Source organism: Hippopotamus amphibius, chromosome 1 (assembly GCF_030028045.1).
Source record: "Hippopotamus amphibius kiboko isolate mHipAmp2 chromosome 1, mHipAmp2.hap2, whole genome shotgun sequence".
In the NCBI taxonomy this organism is placed as follows: domain Eukaryota; kingdom Metazoa; phylum Chordata; class Mammalia; order Artiodactyla; family Hippopotamidae; genus Hippopotamus; species Hippopotamus amphibius.
Window position 1 is genome coordinate 186,490,791 of NC_080186.1, and position 20,737 is coordinate 186,511,527.

Consider the following 20,737-nt stretch of genomic DNA (forward strand, 5'->3'; position numbering starts at 1 on the left):
TTTTCCTCCTAATTTACTTATTTCTTCTCTTGAAAGAAAAATCAATAATCTCTATGCTCTATAGTCTATATTTATTTCCTTGAACATTTTTCCACTTCCTTACCAAACAACAAAAATAATAGAGATAAACTCAAGAAATAGAAAGAGAGAGAAAAGAACAACTATAGGCACCAAAGTCTGATCTGATTCATAATAATAGAATGGAAATGATTTTTACAAACTTATGGCATTACATTCAAGGACTGTATCTTTCAGAGTTTGAGTTAACAATAGAAAATATAAATTTGTTCGACATTTGCTAGTAAATATTTCATACTGATTTTCTGTAAATCTTATGGCTTGTCAAAGATATACACTTCTTAAATGATGATTTTGTAAAAGGAAGACATTACCAAGAGTTACACTATTGCTGTCACTTCATACTTACAGCAACTGCCTCCAGGATTTGTTTGACAGCATCTGCAGCATCTCGTTCACTATAATATCCCTTTTCCACAATCCTACAAAAAACCATGAAATGCTTCTCAGACACATGCATCCAGTTGAGTAGATGTTAAAAGACGTTAAATTAATGTTAAAGAGGATTTATCTAAATAATTGGAGCAGGCCACCACAACACGAAGGGAAGGATTTCCATAAGTTGGCACTCTAAAAGACTTTAGGTTTATTTAGGAAAATGCAAAACATTTATTTTGCCTAGGCTTGAAGTATCCATCCTATTGAGGACAACAAATTCTTTTTAAACTTTGTATTGCAAATCAGTTCAAACATATACCAAGTAGACAATATACCATGAACCATCCCATTTAACTCACACTGCTTCAGCAATTATTAATTCATGGCCAGTGTTGTTTTATCTATCCAATTAATTACTTCTCCTCCTCCTTTATTATTTTAAAGCAAATATAAGACATCATATAATTTCATTCATAAATATTTAAGGAGGTATCTCTAAAAATAAAGGACCTTTTAAAAATTGTAACTACAAGGCCATTATCATATCTATAAATTACAATTCCTTAATATTATCAAATATGCAGTGTTTCAACTTTCTAATTGTCTTGGACATATTAAAATTTGTTTATTTGTTTGTTTGAATCAATATCCAAATAAAGGCCATGCAACTAATTGGTTGATATGTCTCATTTTCTTTTTACCTGTACCTCCTCTCTCCCATTCCCTTACTCTCTCTCTCATCTGCTTTTTTTTCCCCCAAATAAATGACTTGCTCTTTTTGTAAAGATTTGGGCAAGAAGTTTTAATTTGAAATTAAAATCTTTCCTATTTTAATTTCAAGAATTGCCCTGAATTAGAATGTTTTGTATTTATTTTCTTCCATTGCTTTGATTTTCTTCTTTGGGGTATGCAATTACACACATAGCCCAAGAATTTTTCTACTTTATGGACCCAAATACACAAAATAAGAAGTGAAAGAGGAGAAATAACAACAAATACCACAGAGATACAAAAAAATCATCAGAGAATACCATGAACAGTTATATGTCAACAGACTGGATAACCTAGAAGAAATGGAAAATTTTCTAGAAACATACAACCTGTCAAAACTAAATCAGGAAGAAATAGACAATCTGAACAGACTGATCAGTAGTATTGAAACTGAATTTGTAAAAACAAAACAAAACAAAACCTCCCAGCAAAACCAAGTCCAGGAGCAGGCAGCTTCACAGAGGAGTTGTAGCTAAAATATAGAAGAGAATTAATATCTATCCTTCTCAAACTATTCCAAAAAATTTAAGAGGAGGGAAAACTCCAAAATTTATTCTATGAGGTCACCATTACCCTGATACCAAAACAACAAAGACAATAGAAAAAAAGAAAATTAAAGGTCAATATCTCTAATGAATATAGATGCAAAAATCCTCAACAAAATATTAGCAAACCAAATTCAATAATATATAAAAAGGATCATACACTACGATCAAGTGAGATTTATTCCAAGGATGCAAGGATGGTTCAATATTTGCAAATCAATCAATGTGATGCACCACATTAACGAAAGGAAGGATAAAAATCACATGATCATCTTAATAGAGACAGAAAAAGCACTTGACAAAATTCAACATCCATTCATGATTAAAACTCTCATCAAACTGGGTATAGAACGTATCTCAAAATAATAAAGGCCATTTAAGACAAACCCACAGCTAACATCATACTCAACAGTAAAAAGCCTTTCCTCTAAAGTCAAACATAAGACAAGGACGTCCACTCTCTTCACTTATATTTAACACAGTATTGGAAGTCCTAGCCAGAATTTCCAGAACAGAAATCTAACAAAAAAAGGAAATAAAAGGCATCCAAATTGGGAGGGAAGAGGTGAAACTGTAACTATTTGCTGATGACATGATACTATACATAGAAAATCCTAAAGTCTCCACAAAAAAACTATAAGAACTAATATATGAACTCAAGCAAGTTGCAAGATACAAGATTAATACACAGAAATCTACTGCTTTTCAATACACTAATAATGAACTATCAGTAAGAGAAAGCAAGAAAACAATCCTGTTTAAAATTGTGTCAAAAAGAATAAAATTTTAGGAATAAACTTAACCAACGAAGTGAAAGAGCTATACTTTGAAAACTATAAAACACTGATGAAGGAAACTAAAGGTAATATAAAGAAATGAAAAGATATCCCATGTTCTTGGATTGGAACAATTAATATTGTCAAAATTTCCATATTACCAAAAGCAATCTACAGATTTAATGTAATCCCTATCAAACCACCCACACCATTTTCCACGGAACTACAATAAATAATACTAAAATTTCTATGGAATCATAAAAAGCCCCAAATTGCCAAATCAATCTTAGGAAAAAAATAACAAAGTTGGAGGTATCATGTTCCCTGACTTCAGACTATACTATAGAACTACAGTAATCAAAACATCGTGGAGTTAGGAAGTGTTCTAATTTCATTCTTTTACATGTAGCTGTCCAATTTTCCCAGCACCACTTATTGAAGAGGCTGTCTCATGAGGTGGATAGACCTAGAGTCTGTCATACAGAGTGAAGTAAGCCAGAAAGAGAAAAACAAATATTGTATGCTAACACATATATATATGGAATCTGAAGAAATGGTACTGATGAAATCAGTGACAGGCAAGAGTGGAGATACAGAAGTAGAGAATGGACTTGAGGACACGGGGCTGGGGTGAGGGGCAAAGGGGAAGTTGGGACGAGGTGAGAGAGTAGCATAGACATATTTACACTACCAGCTATAAAATAGATAGCTAGTGGGAAGTTGCTGTATAACAAAAGGAGATCAATTTGATGGGAGATGCCTTGGAGGGCCAGGAAGGGGAGGGTGGGAGGGAGTCGTGGGAGGGAGGGGATATGGGGATATATGTGTAGATGCAGCTGATTCACTTTGGTGTACCTCAGAGACAGGTACAAGAGTATAAAGCAAATATATTCCAATAAAGAGTTTAAGAAAAAATCATGGAACTGGTACAAAAACAGATACATAGATAAATGGAACAGAATAGAGAGCCCAGAAATAAACTTACACACATGGTCAATTAATAAATGACAAAAGAGGCAAGAATGTACAATGGAGAAAAGAGAGTCTCTTTAATAAGTGGTTCTGGGAAAACTGGACAGCTACTTGTAGAAGAGTGAGATTAGAACATTTCTTCATGCCATATACAAAAATAAACTCAAAATGCATTAAAGACCTAACTGTAAGACCTGAAACCAAGAAATTCCTAGAAGAGAATATAGGCAGAATACTCTTTTACATAAATCAAAGCAATATTTTTTCAGATCTGTCTCCTAAGCAACAGAAGTAAGAGCAAAAATAAGCAAATGGGACCTAATTAAACTTAAAAGCTTTTTGCATAGCAAAGGAAACCACTGACAAAATGAAAAGACAACCTACTGAATGGAAGAAAGTATTTGCAAATGATATGAACAATAAGGAACTAAAATCCAACATATATAAACAGCTCATACAAGTCAATATCAAAAAAACAAGGAACCTGATTAAAAAATAGGCAGAAGATCAGAATAACATTTATCCAAAGAAGACATACAGATGGCCAACAGGAACATATAAAGATGCTTAACATCACTGATCATCAGAGAAATGCAAATCCAAACCACAGTGAGATATCACCTCACACCTTTCAGAATGAATATCTTCAAACAAATCATAAATACCAAATGTTGGTGAGGATGTGGGAAAAAGAGAACTCTTATATACTGTTAGTGGGAATGTAAATTGGTGCAACCATATTGGAAAACAGTATAGAGGTTCTTCAAAAAACTGAAAATAGAACTGCCATATGATTCAGCAATTTTACTCCTGGATACATATCCAAAGAAAAAGAAAACATTAATTCAAAAAGTTACATGCACCCCAATGTTCACAGCAGCATTACTTACAATGGCCAAGATATGGAAGCAATCTAACTGCCCATCAATAGATGAATGGATCAAGATGTGGTATATATATATGTAAAATAGAATATTAGCCATTAAAATGAATGAAATTCTGCCATTTGCAACAATGTGAATGGATGTGGAGAGAATTATGCTTTGTGAAATAAGTCAGACAGAGAAAGACAAATACTCTGTTATCACTTATGTGTGGAATCTAAAAAATAAAAGTAACATATATAACAAAACATAAACAGATTCACAGATAAAGAGGACAAACAAATGGTTACCAGAGGGGAGAGGGGAGAAGGGAGGGGCATGATAAGAGTTGGCGATTAAGACACAAACTAGTATGTATAAAACAGATAAGCAACAAGGATATATTAAACAACACAGGTAAATGTAGCCATTATTTTGTAATAACTTTAAATAGAGTAGCATTTATAAAAAATTTAATCATATGTTGTACACCTGAAACTAATACTGTAAATCAAGTATACTTTAAAGTTTTTCTACTTTTGATTTATATTGTTCTTTTTATTATGATTTTCTTAATTTTAGTTTATTTTGCAATACTAAGTTATAATTTCATCTATTTTGTGGCCATATCTTCCCTACATGCTTTCACTGCCTAAAGGGACCCTACTCTACTCCGTATTTCCTGTCCTCTTATAATCATTTTGTGTTGGAATTAACTGAACCATCTTTCTGCTGCTTATGTTTAAGTGAAATTTGTTTTCTTAACCTTTTGACAGAGTAATAGGTCAGGATATCTATTCTAGTTTCATGGATCTCGATTTTCTGGTTACTTTCATGAAGCATTCAACTACTGGACCTCATACTTTCTGAGATCTATTCTCTATCTGGAACATCATTCCTTTGCCTGTACCATCTCTACTCTGATTACTGAAGTCTCTTTCTAGAGATTTCTTCTAAATACGTATTTTTCCCCCCCAAAGAGGCTTTAAATTTCAAGAGTTCACAGGGCCTTAACAGCATTAGTCTCTTCAAACCTTACTATGGGTGCAGCCCTTGCATGTCTCAGAAATGTGGATGCCAAAAAGCCCTCAGCTTTCTTCTAATACTGGCCCATCCTGCTCCCAAAGATTTGGAGATTTTGGAGATTTGAGTGTTCTCTTATTCTTAGTTCCATCAAATGCCCTCTTGTTTCCTTTGCTTCTTTTTACATAAATGCTAATACCATGTGGCTCTTGCAAATTGTCATTAGTTGCCCTTATTCACTCATATTGTAGCTTCATGGAGATACCTTGTCACCTGGTTTTGCTATAGATATCGTCAATGAGGTTTTGGTTTTTCAGTTCTAGTTTCTCTGTCTATTCTTATGAGGATATTTGGGAAGACTGAAAAACTACTTTGCTGTGGTTTCTATCTTCCTAGAATTTCAAGAGAAAACATATTTTTGATAGACTGTAGATTACCAACTTGCACAAGACGTTTTCAGCTGGCAAAAAGTTTGTGGTAAAGACATTCGAAAAAGGTCAATTCGAAACATAAAAGAGACAAAACAACAACAACAAAATTTTTTAAGATTGTTGAATTTTTGTAATTTTGGATTGAAATTTTTCTTAGATACTCAAATAGTATAGTTATTTTTCAGAAAGTACCTTCTTTTTTTAATGTTGTGGCAAGAAGTTTTAAGCTCTTAAAGTAGCTGGTGTTAAAACATTTGAAAATGTTTTCAAAATAGGGCATAAACGGAAGAGATATGACAAAATAAAAAAGATGTATTACAAGAAGATACCTCAATGATCATAATCATTAAGATTCAGAAAAACTATATTGATGCAAAAACTTCAACTACTTTATTTTCTCCATTCAATTATTTTGAACAAACTCATCATATTTTCAAAGGATGAAAGATAGAATATCCCTTCTCATCTTTTTATTTATTGGATACCTGTTTTGCACCAGGGTCAAATAAAATGTGAAAATAGATTACAATATTTAGTGGGTTATTATTAATTGGGTCTTAAAAATAAATTTTCATATGGTATTTCCTTATAAGAATATGAATTTTTCCAATTCATGATTAAGTTACATAATCTACTTACTAAAATTTTAGTTGAAATGGTTTCTTGGACTATACTTTCTGAACATTGTTAAGTGAAGTGTGAGAGAAGGGGAAAAGAAGGACTGTTGTGTCAGAGTAAGTTGAGACTTTTGGCTACCATTGCATCATCCTCTGCATTGCTCTCTAAATGTGGATTCTGTGGTACATCCATCAGCCAATACAAATATAATCTCTGTGTGCTGCATCTGCTTGGTTTTCTCCAGTTTTGTTAAAGGAAGGGAGTTGTTACAAAGATGATGGAAAAGAATGGCCAATAATTAACTTTTTTTTCCATCTCCCATTCTCTCCAGAAGAGGAGAGAATCAATTACCTCCTGGCCTGCCATAACAGTGTGGATTTTCCCATAGTCACTCTTCAAGACTAGAGCTTTACCACAAAAGCTTTGTGATACCCCTCCAGGGCGGGGTGTTACTCATGGCTTAGTTTATGCAAGAAGTACTCTTCCGGGTTGTTACAGAACCAATAAGCACAACCATGTGCGGCCTTCCTGATGAGAAACCCTCCTTGTCTGTTAAACACACATCAGTTCTTATAAGCATCCCCACCCCTTAGAAAGGAAGTGCCTCACCCACTAGAATTTCCTGTCTATAATTTGCTTTATTATGAAATCTCAAACTTTGACCTAAATATGATGTTTATGTGTTTTCATTTTGATATAATTTAGGGTTAAGTACCTGTGTTCAGAACATGTTTTTGTGTGAATGTCTAGTGACTGGCTGGATGGAGAAGTGTATTTTCTTGGGAGCTGTTTTTCACGTAGCATAGAGGAAAGAATAGTAGGTGTAAAAAGAACAGTGAAAATTTCATTAATTTTCTAGAATATATGTTAAATTAGTAATATACTTCATCTAATTAATGGAGAGGATGCATTCTAACAAATATATCCATTCATTTATTTCTTCAATAAATATTACGGAATGACCACTATGTGCTGGGCATTCAGTAGTAAACCAGACATGGTCTCGGCACTCCTGGGGTTTCTCTTGGTATAAGTAGACAGACAACAATCAACACAGTGTGCTCAATGCTGTGATAGAGACATTAGAGAACGGCCTGGGAGCTCCTAGAAGGGCAGCGAATTTATTGTGGAGGCCACGCAGGGTGAGAAAAGCATTCCAGAGGTAGCTCAGACCTGAAGGATGTACAGAAGTTTTCTTGTTGTAGGGAGAGAGGAGCTTGGGGTGGGATAGGTGTAGGGGAGGAGCATGGGATTGGAGAGAAGGGAAACTGTTCTAAGGAAAAGAACCAAGACTACAGTGAGAATTAGATCAAGAAGATGGGGTAATGATATTTAATCAATATTTCTGACTGTCTCATGCGAGCCAGGTAATTGCTGGATTTAATAAAGAATAAGATTTGGGTCCTGCCCCAGATGAGAACACATTTATTAGTAGAGAAATCACTAATAAATACATCATCATAGATGTAATATATGTTATACTAAGGTTTGCAGAACCAAGAAGTTTATTAATTCTGTTGTCAAAAACATCTAGAGCAGACACGTGGGGCAGGAGCACAAATGCAGGTGCTTCCCCATCTTGTCTCATGTGAACTCTGCCCACCACGGTTTGGTCCTACCATCAGAACTCAACTGCTTCTCTTCCAAAGGTTCCCTGTGCTAAAAGGAATTTTGTTCCCAGCTCATTGGTTCATCAGGGTGTCACAGGCATAGATTTCTGAAACTCAGACGTTCGATTTTAAATATTTTATAAGTGGAGCTATCACCCAGGCGATCCGTGACTGACCAGAAAGAGCAATAGCCGGGAACTTCTCAAGTTGCAAATGCAGGTTTGTAACTTAGAGCTAAGATTGCAGGTGAAGAAGTTAGTGAGGAAAGTGAAATCTTGCCATCTTTTTCTCTTCATTTAGGTAGCAAGACTACAGTAGATGTGCTTGGTCAATGTCTTCTGCTGGGTATTGTGGCAAAATTCTTAGCCTTCTCACTAGACTGCTGCTTTGATCACCCTTGGGGCCTCGCTCCAAGCCTCACTCATAGTAGGCGGTCAATAAATGTTTGTGGAATCAATACTAATTGCTAAGTAAATGGATGCCAGAAAAATTTCAGACTGTGGACCTCTGGACAACTCTTTTGCCTGTGTTCCTTATCATGGGGAACAAAAGTACTGGACTGGGAAGTGATGCTCACTTGTTGCAAGCACACTGGTCACGGATGCAGAGCGAGAACAGCTGTATGTATACAGGCTTCCCAAAGCAAAATGCAACGTTGCTGTCCTTAGGAATAAACTCAGAGTTACATAGTTTCTATGTAATATTACTGTACTATTACTGTAAGAGCATGGATCTTTTTAGAAACTTATTTTGAACAAAATCAAAGTGATTCAATTCAGCAAAATAGAGTATGTGTTTCATGAAGCAACAAAAAAACAATTCCTACAAAAAATTTAGCTGAAATTTAAAAAAATGCCAATGAAGTTGAACCATGTACATACAGTTAAGATTTTATAGCTGTATACAAAATATACTAGTGACTTCAATTTTTAGAAGCAACGAAGCATTCAATCGTTGTAGGGGTTTCAGAGCTGTAAAAATAGGAGGATAATTTTGGTTGATATTTTTGTCTTTTGTATTTAAACATACTACGGCTATATCTCTCTTCAGATTTAGGAATTTCCTTTTCATGTTTGTTACATAATAAGAAGGCAGTTAGGAAGCTACTAGAGTTTTAAGATCATTTTCACAGTTCCAGGGCCATGTAGTTTTTAGCTATGCTGAACAACTTCCTGCTGTTCCATTCATTGTAAGCTGTGCTAAAAATAAAATCTCTCCTAGGATTTTAATCACAACACTGACCCAAAAGGCTGCCCTGGGGTCCCAGTTCCTATAGGTCTCTCAGTTACTAACAGGCCTAGATACATCTGGAGATCTGGGAAGGAAGCACAATGGGGTGTGTTTCCCTTGGCTCCCAGGCTGTGATTCTTCAGCGCCAATAGGCCTCTCACTCCAAGACAATGCCTTTTACTACCACTGTTTGTTATGTTGGCCCACATGCTTTTTCCCACAGTTGGGACTGTTTTTCTTCTCATCATTTTAAACTTGTAGGATGAAAAAACACAGTCAATGCCTATTTTTCTCCATGGATCTGCTTTAAAATATGACTTTTGTACAGTTGCTTCTGTCACCTTAATTGCTGCAAATTGAATTGAGCTCATCTCCAGGCCAGCAGTTAGCACAGGCAATGCAGCTGAAGAGCTCTAATCCGATCATATCTTGAGGCCCTTAGACTTCCTGGCAGAAAGATTAGCAGCCCTACTGCTCTCCCCACCAATGGCAGCTTTCTTTTAAATGGAGATGTTATTAGATGACTGTAGGTTTATGCGAGAAGGACATTGGTCTGGTGAAAATGTGTACTGCAGGATTGAATGACACAGGGTAAAATCCCCAAATAATATGAGTTTCAGGAACCAAGTCTTAAGGGCTGCCAGTACATCTTTATGCTGCTACATACAAAATTATATTTAAATGAATTCCACTGTACCCGGTGTAAATCTACCACTCCTTTATAAGCTTCATTCACTGCTTTTTCTTATTACATTCATGGCATATTTGTCGGTACTGATGCTTTTCCTAAGAACTCTTCCAACGAGTATTAAATTCATATGCTTAAAAAAAAAAAAAACAGTTTCAAAGGGTGCTACTAGCACCTGAAAACAGTTTAGCACCTGTTAAATTTGAGAGGCTAGGGAGAGAGTGAGGGAATTGTGGATCAATGTGGGTGCTGGCCAAGGAGTTAACAGTATAGGAGAAAGAGGAGGCCAAATCAAATTGTAGGCCTGGAAATGGGCCTAAGGGATTCCCAGTCCAATTCTCTCATACTATAAATGAAAAGCCTAACCCAAAGATATATAAATTGCCCAAGAGCATAGAGCTTATTCAATCATTCATCTGACAAATATCTAGCAACGGCTTGCTTTCTGTCTAGAACAGTTTCTAAGATGGACATGAAGATGCTCATATCTAATCCCTGCCAGCGTGCTCTGCCTTGGACGTCACTTTGCCCTTCGCTCTACCCTTCACCTCCTAATTTCCTATTTCCCATTTAAGATTCAGCTCAAAAGGCTCTATTAGCTCCCTGAAGTCATTTCTGGCTTAGAAGACCCCCTTAATTTGTAACCAGTGTACTGTGTTTATGCCCCAATTATAGCATTTATCTTCCCCACATGAACCCTTACAGCCAAATTTGTGACCAGTGTCTAGCACATGCAAAGTATCTTGTAGTAGGTTTTTTGTGTACTACTGATGCTTATCTTTATTTTTTTAGTCCCTTGTTCTCCTTCATTTTTTTTATCTTGTGATAGTGTGGCTGTCTCTGTAAGTTCTAGCACAATTCTTTGGAGGTAATGGTAGTGTTAAAAATAATATTTGGGTCCATATCACAATTTTACGTTTCCTCTTCTAGACCGTGAGCTCCTTGAGGGTGAAGACAAGGTCCTCTGGTTAATGTGGTGGTAAGAAGAGAATAAAGTGGGTAGTGAATCTGAAATGGGATTTTTCAGGCTATTAGGGATTTTGTGTGTCATGTTTAAAAGGATTTACTTGAACTAAAAGTAGGGAGTAGCCTTCTGGGCTGGCCTGTGATCACATCTGTGCTTTAAACAGAGATGGATGGAACAGAGTGACACTAATGCCAGTAGGAGTTATTGCAATGGGAAAGAGAACGTGAAGGCTCAAAAGGGCAGAAGTAGTGGGAAAGGGAGAGGGAGGGGATTTGAGAGCCGTGCACAGAGAGAATTATGAGGGGTGTGGGCAGGGAGAAGTGAGAGGAAGAGGGAGAAATCAGTGACTAGCTTAGCCTTTAAGTCAGTCCACAGAGGTAGGGAGGAAAAGCAAGACTGAGAGTTGAGGGAAAGATGCTGAGTTCATTCGAGGACATATTGATTTAGAGGTGCCTATGGGACTTGTAAGTGGAAATGTCTAGCAGATTGTTGAAAATACTGTTTCCATCTCTGCTGAGACAACAGTAACCAATGTGGCTGAAGCCACAGGAGAGCATGTAATTACCTACGGGGATGTATAAAGAACTTTAGGAAAGGCAGACATTTAAGGGATGAAAAGAGGAAGAGGAACTCGAGAAAGGGATCAAGAAAAAGAAAACCAAAAAGTAAGATAAAAACAAAGGGAAAAAGATGCTGTCAAAAACTACACTAAAGATATGGAGAGATTTAACCAACAACGTAAAACAGCACAGACCAGGCTCTCCAAAAGCACATAGCCTCTGGCCTCGTCAGACCCTTAGCGCTTCTCGAGAGTCCTTATTCTTGCCCTTGTCTGTTCTCACATTCCCACTTCCAAACTTCACCACTTCTTTCCTCAAGTGTTCTATTCCATTCTCTTCCAGCCATTGTTAGGCGATAAACTTCTCTTCAACAATACTGAAAGAATAGAGCCTATCGAGTCTGAACTACTTAAACCTCTTACACTCTCCTTTGCCCCAACACAATCCCATTCTCAGCTCTAGGCAGCCACTACTTTGCTTTCTGCCTCTCTAGATTTGCCCCTTCTGGGAATTCCAGATAAATGGAGTCACACAATATGTAGTCTTTCCTGTCTGGTTGTTTTTTTTTTTTTACTTAGCATAATGCTTTTGAGGTTCATTCATGTTACAGTATGTATCGAAGGAACATTCCTTTTCATTGGCAAATGATATGTCATTGTACATTTTGTTTGTTCCTTTGCCTGTTTATGGACATTTAAGTTATTTCCTCTCCTGGAACACACCCTGCTCTGTCTGCAGGCATCCACCTGAGCCTGCTGTGCTGCCCCCTGGACCCTGACCAGGATTCTCATATCTCTTCCTAGTCAGTGAGTAGGCTAGAATTATATCCTAGCCTTGATAGTAAGTCCTCTAACTTTGTTCCTTGTTTTCAAAGTTGTAACTATTCTAGGTCCTTTGATTCTTCTGCAGCTTGACTCTTCATGCTTCTGAAAAAAGAAAAACTTTTTCTAAAACAAATCCTTTTATGCAGCTCTAGCTCTTATTCCTTCGGTGTCTTCTCTGGGATGTTGTTCCAAATAAAAGTCCCTCTCACACAGATCTCTCCTGCTTCCCCATCCTGTAGTCTCCTTCACCATCAGCAGATTAATGTGTTACCAGTGCACCAGCTTAAAATAATAAACAAGCCTCCATTTATTCTGTGCCCCTTTCTACTACCTCACTTTTATTTTTCCATTTATAGCCAAGCTGCTGGGAACAGTAGACTTTAAATCTAATCCAAATCAAAGTACTGTATGTGTTTTCTTCATATGTAGCCAGATAAAACTGCATAAAGAGAAGATGTATTTAAAATATCCATGGTTGAAAAACAAGTATATACATATTAATGTTTAAGTTAAGCCAACACTTAAGCAGAACAAAATGTAACATTACTAATTTGAAGTTTTATTTTTAAGTATTAAGAGTATTGGCATTTGCTTACATAGTAGCAGCATGGCATGGTAGAAAAATCATATGCTTTGGAATCTGACATACTTGAGTCCAGTTTCATTTAAGTATTGTTGTTATTATTAGATTCAGTATAAACTGAGTGACCTAGTGGTATTAATGGACCTCTCTGACCCTCAGTAATCTGCTCTACAAAATGTATGTATATAGGTCTACCTTGTATATGTGTTGCTGTGAGGATTAAATGAGATCATGGTTAGTAAAATGCCCTGCCACTGCCAGGACCCTGAAAGGCACTCAAAAACGGCCCTCATTATAGCGACTAATTATCCTTTTGGACAGTAAGATTTTATAGATCTTCACTTTAGACAATTAAATTAATGACTCATTTTTTGACACAGCAGTCCTTACAAATTCAGATGTGTTCTGAGTTTGGTTAACCAGAGTACGAACCATGACACAACTCCATGGAGACTGGAGAAAAGCCCTAAGTTCCTTTTCTAGAATCTTTTCCTAATGACAATGTCCTGAAAATTTCATTTCATTTACTTTCATCAAGAGTAAGCGACCCAGTAATGTTGAAGTAGAAATGACTACTAGGACTGATATACTAGGACTCTGTCAGGTAATTAATGGGCTAAATGTATAATCCCCAAACATAACTACTACTTCTCTTGCATATTAATGACTTGTTGTTTTGAAAGAGAATATTTTCAGTTTTGGGAAATGAAAAAATAAGTTTGTAATCAGACAGATGTGAGTTTCAGGCCTGACTTTATGACTTAGCAATTTCTACAGTCTGTGTTCTTGAAAAAAATGGGGATAATAATGCCTTAGGAAAACCTGAAGGGTGATTGAGTGACTTAAATACACATACAGTTTTGCATAGGACCAACCAATACAACAGGGATTCTCTATAAACACAATAAACAAGAGTTTATTCTCTTGGAAATGATTTGAAAGGGGCTAACTGGATTTAATAAGAAAGACAGTGAGGCCATATGAGGAGGAAGAGTTGGACCAGAAGACAGACCAGCTGCCTATTTGGGGAAGATCACTTACCTTGATTCATTCCAGGTTCTACATCTGTATAGTGGGGACAATGCTTCTGATCTTGCTGGTCCCAAAGGGTTGAATAAAAGAGGAAGACACACTAGTGTCTGTGAAAGAACTTTTAAAACCATGTGTATTGAATTTTTGCTCTCAGTAATGGTGGGGTAAGAACAATGAAAACAAGCTAAATAAAATATATGTTACAGTATATTTGAAGACATCACAGAGTTACCAAGAAGTGAAGGCTTTAGGAGCCAAGATCTAGAAGAGAAGAAAAACCCAGAAAAGTAAACCTGATCCCTGATCCCTATGCTTTCCATATAAAGGCATTACTGATTCTAAATCAGCAGCTGACGGGCCATCTCACAGGGTAGAGGGAACAGATGCTGGCATTTAGGGTCTGTCAAGGAAGGGGGGCACCGGCAAAATCCCCGGCTTAAACTGGGACCCTTGAAGAGCAAAACCCTATGAGTAACAGCTGACAAGAAATAGATCCGCCCCTAGGAAGCCCAGCTCTGAATCAGCCCAATGCCGGATTAGATTAAAGTGATCTGTTCCTTATCTTAACTGCCTGCTGAAGCAAAATAAAATCTGCTCTTTTGGAAGGCAACAACATTTAAAGCCTCAAATTCTAAAACCTTTTATATATAATGTTTGGCATTTGAACAAGCATAATCTGGCAAGCAAAAACACAAGGAGAAAACAGAAAAAAAAAGACAATTAAAAAATTCCCAAGACATTCCAATACTGGAGTTAGACTAAAATCAGGAAAAAAAAACCCAACAAAAAACCTTTTAAAAAATTTAATTAGAAGACCAGAAAGATAAATTAAATTAGTTGCCTTAAAATACAATCATTTTCTGGAAAAAAAAAATTTTGAAAATTTACTCTTAAACAACTTCACACCTTGTTCACTTAAAAAGTTTGATAAATTTATAAGAATTGTGACTAGATTGAAAAAGATGGCACAGAAGATGTTCTGGAGATTTCTTTTTTCCCATGATATCATAATTTTGTGGAGTTTTTTGGGGGGATTTTCTTGGACACAAAACATCACTGCTTTTAATTTCAAAAATTGTAATACGTTGTCCTATGCAATTTACTATTCACACTCCACATGAAACAGCAGATTCCACTTGGATTTACTGTGTTTAGGTTTTTAGGAGCACCACAGAACAGATCTTTTGCTAATAAAATACAAAATACATTTTGACTATAATGGACTAACATAATTATCTCTTCATCAATTGCTCCATTATTTCATTCATTAGATACTTTTAGAGTCATCATTAGACCAGCAATGAATTTCTATCATTACAATTAAATAAATTTGGTTGTTGACCTAAGTAGAGGAAAAAAAGAGACTGTATTATGATTTTTAACTCTCAAGAAAGAAAGCAATAAATGGATAATAATGCAGGATATATTTTCAGTTTGATACATATTTGAAGATAACTGTAGAATTAAGTAACTTAATGGAGAAACCAAGTTCATCTCAGATATGGCAACAGATATGTGGACAACAACATTCAGGGGGAGAAAGTCTATCGTCTAAGACCACTAAGAGTTTATAGAGTAGTTGAGTGCTTTACTGGCTGTCTGCCATTCATTAGATGTCCTCTGTTAAATCTGAATATTTCATCCATTTACCACTGTAAATGAAATTTATCAACAGTATTTAGTTTTTCATTCTTATCTATAGCTGAATTAACTCTATTCCATCAAAATTAACTAGAATGCAAGATGAGAGAACCAGAAAGGCTGGGGAGAAGGGAAGGAAAGAGACTCCTGATTCCAAAATGATTCAAACAAATAGAAGTAAGAAGGTAAATAGTAAGTGCTTTTGGTAGGTGGAAACTTAATTGTGAAATTCCTGTCCTGCAATTATTTACAAAGAATAGAAGATTTTTCTCTGGTACACCATAATTAGCAGAGAAATATGTAAGTCTTCCTTAGAGAGGGCTTATGGCTCCAAAGCCAGCAGGATATAACTATAATTTGACTCTATTAATGTATCTAAAGAAGGAATATGTCCATGAAAGAGGCAGCTAAAGAGGTATTGAAAAAGGACCAATTATTGGCAAATTTAGGCAACATTCAAATAAGCTAGACCGGAAGAGTCTTGCCTAAGTGTATGGAAACATGATGGTTTTAGGACAAGGCTATCCTTAAAGTGGATCAGAGTGCCTCAGCTTCCTTAGGATAATAAAACAGCTTCAAATTTGTTCTGAGGTTCAGAGAAGTTAAGCAAACCACTCTAAGTTAGTTATTTGTTCCTTAAGTCAGGATTCAGAACCATGAGTCCAGCTGACTATAAGCCAAACACCACTAGAAGTATCAATATGTGCCGAGGCTACCTGTGCTTACTTTCCTCAGGGGATTCATTTATTTGTAAAGAATGAATATAGTTTAAATGCTACAGGTTTAAAATCTGATAAATTCACACAATTGGTTCTAAGGAAACTTTAATATTCATCTGAACAAAATGCTGAAGATACATCTGTAGCTCCAATCAAGGCCATTTTGCTCCCTCCTATCTGAAGATCCAAATCTGCACTGGGTAACATTAAAAGCTGACAGAACCTTTGAAATCCAATATGAACATGTTTGGAAGTTCTTGAAGAGGCAGGAAATTTAACTGGGTGGAGCTGGGGTGGGGAGGAAGGAGAGGCATGCTCTCCTCCCAACACATTCTAACCCTATCCCCTCAGGTTTCTTTCTCTTCAGAGTCCATGCATGGTAGCAGTTGCTCACTCGCTCATTCATGCAGCAAATACTTATTGAGAATTAACTGCGCTCCAGGCACTCAGGCTACATCTTCTGTCTTCAGTCCACCTCTCTCTCTCTCTCTCTCTCTCTCTCTCTCTCTCTCTCTCTCTCTGTTTATTTATTTATTTATTTTTGGCTATGTTGGGTCTTTGTTGCTGTGCACAGGCTTTCTCTAGCTGTGGAGAGCGGGGCTACTCTTTGTTGCAGTGCACAGGCTTCTCATTGCAGTGGCTTCTCTTGCTGCAGAGCATGGGCTCTAGGCACGTGGGCTCAGTAGTTGTGGCACACGGGCTTAGCTACTCTGAGGCATGTGGGATCTTCCCGGCCCAGGGATCGAACCCATGTACCCTGCATTGGCAGGTGGATTCTTAACCACTGTGCCACCAGGGAAGTCCCACTTCTCTCTTAACCCATTCTTCAACCAACAAGATCTTTACATCACAGAAACTGCACAGTTTCTTACCATTTCTAATATATACCTACTCAGTCTCTTTGTCTTCTTCCAATTCCATTCTTGCTTAATTACCCTGATCAGCACAGCAAAGAGCTCCCAAGAGCGCATCAGGACAAAGAGGGAATTCTGAGAAGATGAGGAGGGTGGGGAAACTATGGAAGCTTAAAGTGTGTGTCTCTTGTACAAATAGTGTGCCTATACTATGCTCTACCAGATTTCCAGACATACTCCCTGCCATCCTCAAACCTCTGCCTTGAGTGATGAACATATGAAAAGACAACTAAAACTGGTTATAATTGGATGTAACAGAACATGTTTTTCTCTGCAACTTGGAACTTTTTACACAGCCTAACAAAGAAAGTTGGCCTAGAAACAATCATTTGGAGAGAACTGATTTTTATTAGCTTCCAGATCATAATAAAGAATGCTATTATGATACACGTTTAACTTTCTATAGTTTTCATCAAATATTTTCTCACAAAATATTCTCATAAATCTGACTATCAAGTTTAGATTTAGTATGACTTTAGAAATTCTGTTTTTTATCTAGGAAGTAAATGTTTGCAAAAGTAAATAGTACAATTTTTCTCTTTTTATTTACTAAGCATCCCAAATTTTCATCTACCCACATTTTATCAAATATCACTCTCCTTCCATTCTACACCCAAGATTTATTTGAGTAAAAGTTATCAACTGGTATAACATGTCATTAAGAAAACTTTCAGGAGAAATTTCCCCTTGGTTATTTGTGGTGAGTGGAAGCAAAACCTTACTGTGGTTACATTTCCAGGACTCACTCACCTGTCAAACAGCTCTCCTCCTGTGACGAGTTCTAGGACCAGACTGATTTCTGTAGGGGTTTCAAATATCTCTTTAAGTTTTATCTGGGGAAAGATATAAAAAAGTCACAAATTCTTTATTTTCATCTTTCTAGGAAATAGTTAAAACTATGGCTACAACAGCACTCTCTGTAAGAGCAATATATTGGATCATGGTTAATAAAGTTTCCTTGTTCTGGTACCAGGCAGTCATTTGTCACACTCTCTGGTTGTCTTTAACAGTTACCTCATCTCTTCATAAGTCCTTTTGAGTTTTTATATTTTTCCTTTTGATAGTTGAAAGATGTCTGCCCTAGAGACGCTTCCTAAATTTTGCCAAATTATCTGAATTTCAACAGAATTAAAACAAAACCGAAAACAAAATCAGAAGCAAACAAAACTTCCTAAACCATCTGAAAGCATTATGGTTGGTAGGGATGAAAATATTTCTTTCTCCTTAAAAGGGACTTCAATTAGGGGTCTGAGACAGAACAGGACCAGGTTAAACTCTGTCTGTATGGAAACGGAATCCCTTAACAGCTAAAAAGTTGTTGGTAGATGAAAGGATACTCAGAAAAGTAACAGTGGTAGTGATTTGATTGACCATAACAGGGTTTTCATCACATTCAGATAATCCAACCAATTTTGGATATTTTCCTTCTGAGAATCTAGTGACCAGGACTGATCTATATTTGAGGAAAATTCCATATTTATTTCTCTTTGGAAGAAATAAGATGGATAACATAAAAGTGGTGATTGTAGATGGTAAATTTTGCTAATTGCTTACCCAAAGCCCTTCTCCCCCTACTTTACTGCAAACATAACTCTGATTTGTTTAGGGAAGCAAGGTAACTAGCCTCAAATTATGGTTACGGTTGGTCTAAGTCACTTGTGATAACCCTGCTCCCTAATTTTCCAGTCTCCGTGCGGTTTAGGGTCATCTTGTGACCAGCTTGGGCCACAAGCTGAAGAGAATTCTACTGCAGCTGGAAATTCTGGAAAAAGCTTTTATTCTTCTCATCAGACTCTGGTGGTTAAGCCTTTCCACTACTTTCTGTCTTAAATATAGATCTGAAGACTTGTGAAGACTGTGGAGCAGCCATTTTAGGACCATGAGAGAAAAGCATGGAGGTGAAAGTCAATGCACTGAAGATGGGAGGACCAATGGATGGAAGGTTTCTGGGTCCGGGATGGCATCACTGAGGAACTGAACCAGTGCTAACAACGGCCTGCCTTCTGATTCCTTACAACATAAGAAAAATATGTGTTTAGACCACCATATTCGAGTTTTCTGTTATTTACAGCTGAACGCACTGCTGACTAATATACAAGTTTTAATCACTTCGCCTTGAGCCTAAGCATTGCGGGCCATCCTCTTGGACACCACAGCTTTCTCAGAGAAATGAGTAAAATGTTTTAAGTAAGTGGCTCAATTTATAAAAAACAAGTTATGGCCTGGAAGATGATTTTGTTCTTTTCACTTCATTGGCTCAAGAAAGCTTTTCCCCAGCCCTTCCTTCCCTCAGTTCCTTTGTCTTGACAGAGCCTAGAGCAGAGCTTTGGAGGATGTTTTATTTTCCCCATTCAAGTACATTATTTATTTGAATCTTCACATTGTTTCTGAAGCAAATACTCTCTCACAGGAGACTGAAATGACTTTGGAAAGCAATGCATTTTCTTCACAGGCATTTTCAGCAATGGCATATTAGTAAGATAGGCACACAAAAGGAAAAAGCCAGTGTCTTATTAGAGTGAAAAAAACTCTCCAATTTTAGTTATCCTCTTATGCATGAAAATAAAGATGGTATATATTGCTGCTCTGCCTATTCTGAAACTCTTTCAAGGGGCATTATTCTCAAGATTTATTCAGTTAGAGAACTGAAAAACAGGATCAGATAAGGACAAGAGTTAGGCCAGGGTGGTTACTTACTGGCGGTGGAAGAATCCGCTTCTCATCATCAAAATGGACAGTAAAGAACAAAAATCTCATTCTATAACTTTGGCGATTATTGGAAACAATAGGTTAAAAACCACTTACAATGTTTGGATGTGAGAGGCGAAGAAGAACTCCTATCTCAGTTCTTACGATTTTTTTGTCCACCTAAAAGGCAAAATGACAGAAACTGAAAGATACTCCCACCTTAGAAATGTCTCCAACGTAGCAGAGAGTCAGAAACAGCAATAACCCCCTGGATGAATCAGGTCAACGGCAGAGGTTAATTTCTAAGCTTTTTTCCTGTGTCGCCTTCCTCCCTTTCTTGTCCAGCTGCATAAGTCTTCCCCTCTGCTTCAGACATAAAGAGAACTAGTTACAAATATGGGTCACAACTTGTCAGACCACTTGTGTGACCCCTTTGCTATCAAAAGTCATTGCTATCACCACTAAGGCACAAGTTCATCTCAACCTACTCCTCCTCCTTCTTTTCCTTTCTTTTATGGATCCTTGACCCAAATCCACTGGAGCTGTCAATCAGGGTCCTACCCCCAAGTTTTGCTCAAATAATCAAGAAAGAGGTATTCTGTTTTCCTTTGAAATTGCGAGAGCAAAAGAGGACAGAGTCTGCCACTACCAGGGACCATTTTTGATACCATATGGAGACCACTTCACTGAAAATGGAGCCAACACAGAAAAAATCATTGCTAGAGATGAAGAGTGAGTACTGCTAACCATGTAATCCACTGGATTCAGTTATGCATAAGCTAGTTTGCCCTTTGAGCTTTCTTATTATGTGAGCTACTGAATTTCC

At 36.8% G+C, this 20,737-nt stretch overlaps 1 protein-coding gene across 1 annotated transcript in view; it reads right to left on the minus strand.

Moving 5' to 3' along the window:
* The window catches only part of CAMK4 (calcium/calmodulin dependent protein kinase IV), a 212,950-nt gene that overhangs the window by 60,994 nt on the left and 131,219 nt on the right, over nt 1-20,737 (minus strand). The window contains exons 3-5 of the mRNA XM_057737667.1: nt 20,029-20,091; nt 17,974-18,056; nt 428-500 (exon numbers count right to left, since the gene is read on the minus strand). Of these exons, the coding sequence (XP_057593650.1) occupies nt 428-500; nt 17,974-18,056; nt 20,029-20,091 (219 nt within the window). The remainder of the gene's footprint in view (nt 1-427; nt 501-17,973; nt 18,057-20,028; nt 20,092-20,737) is intronic.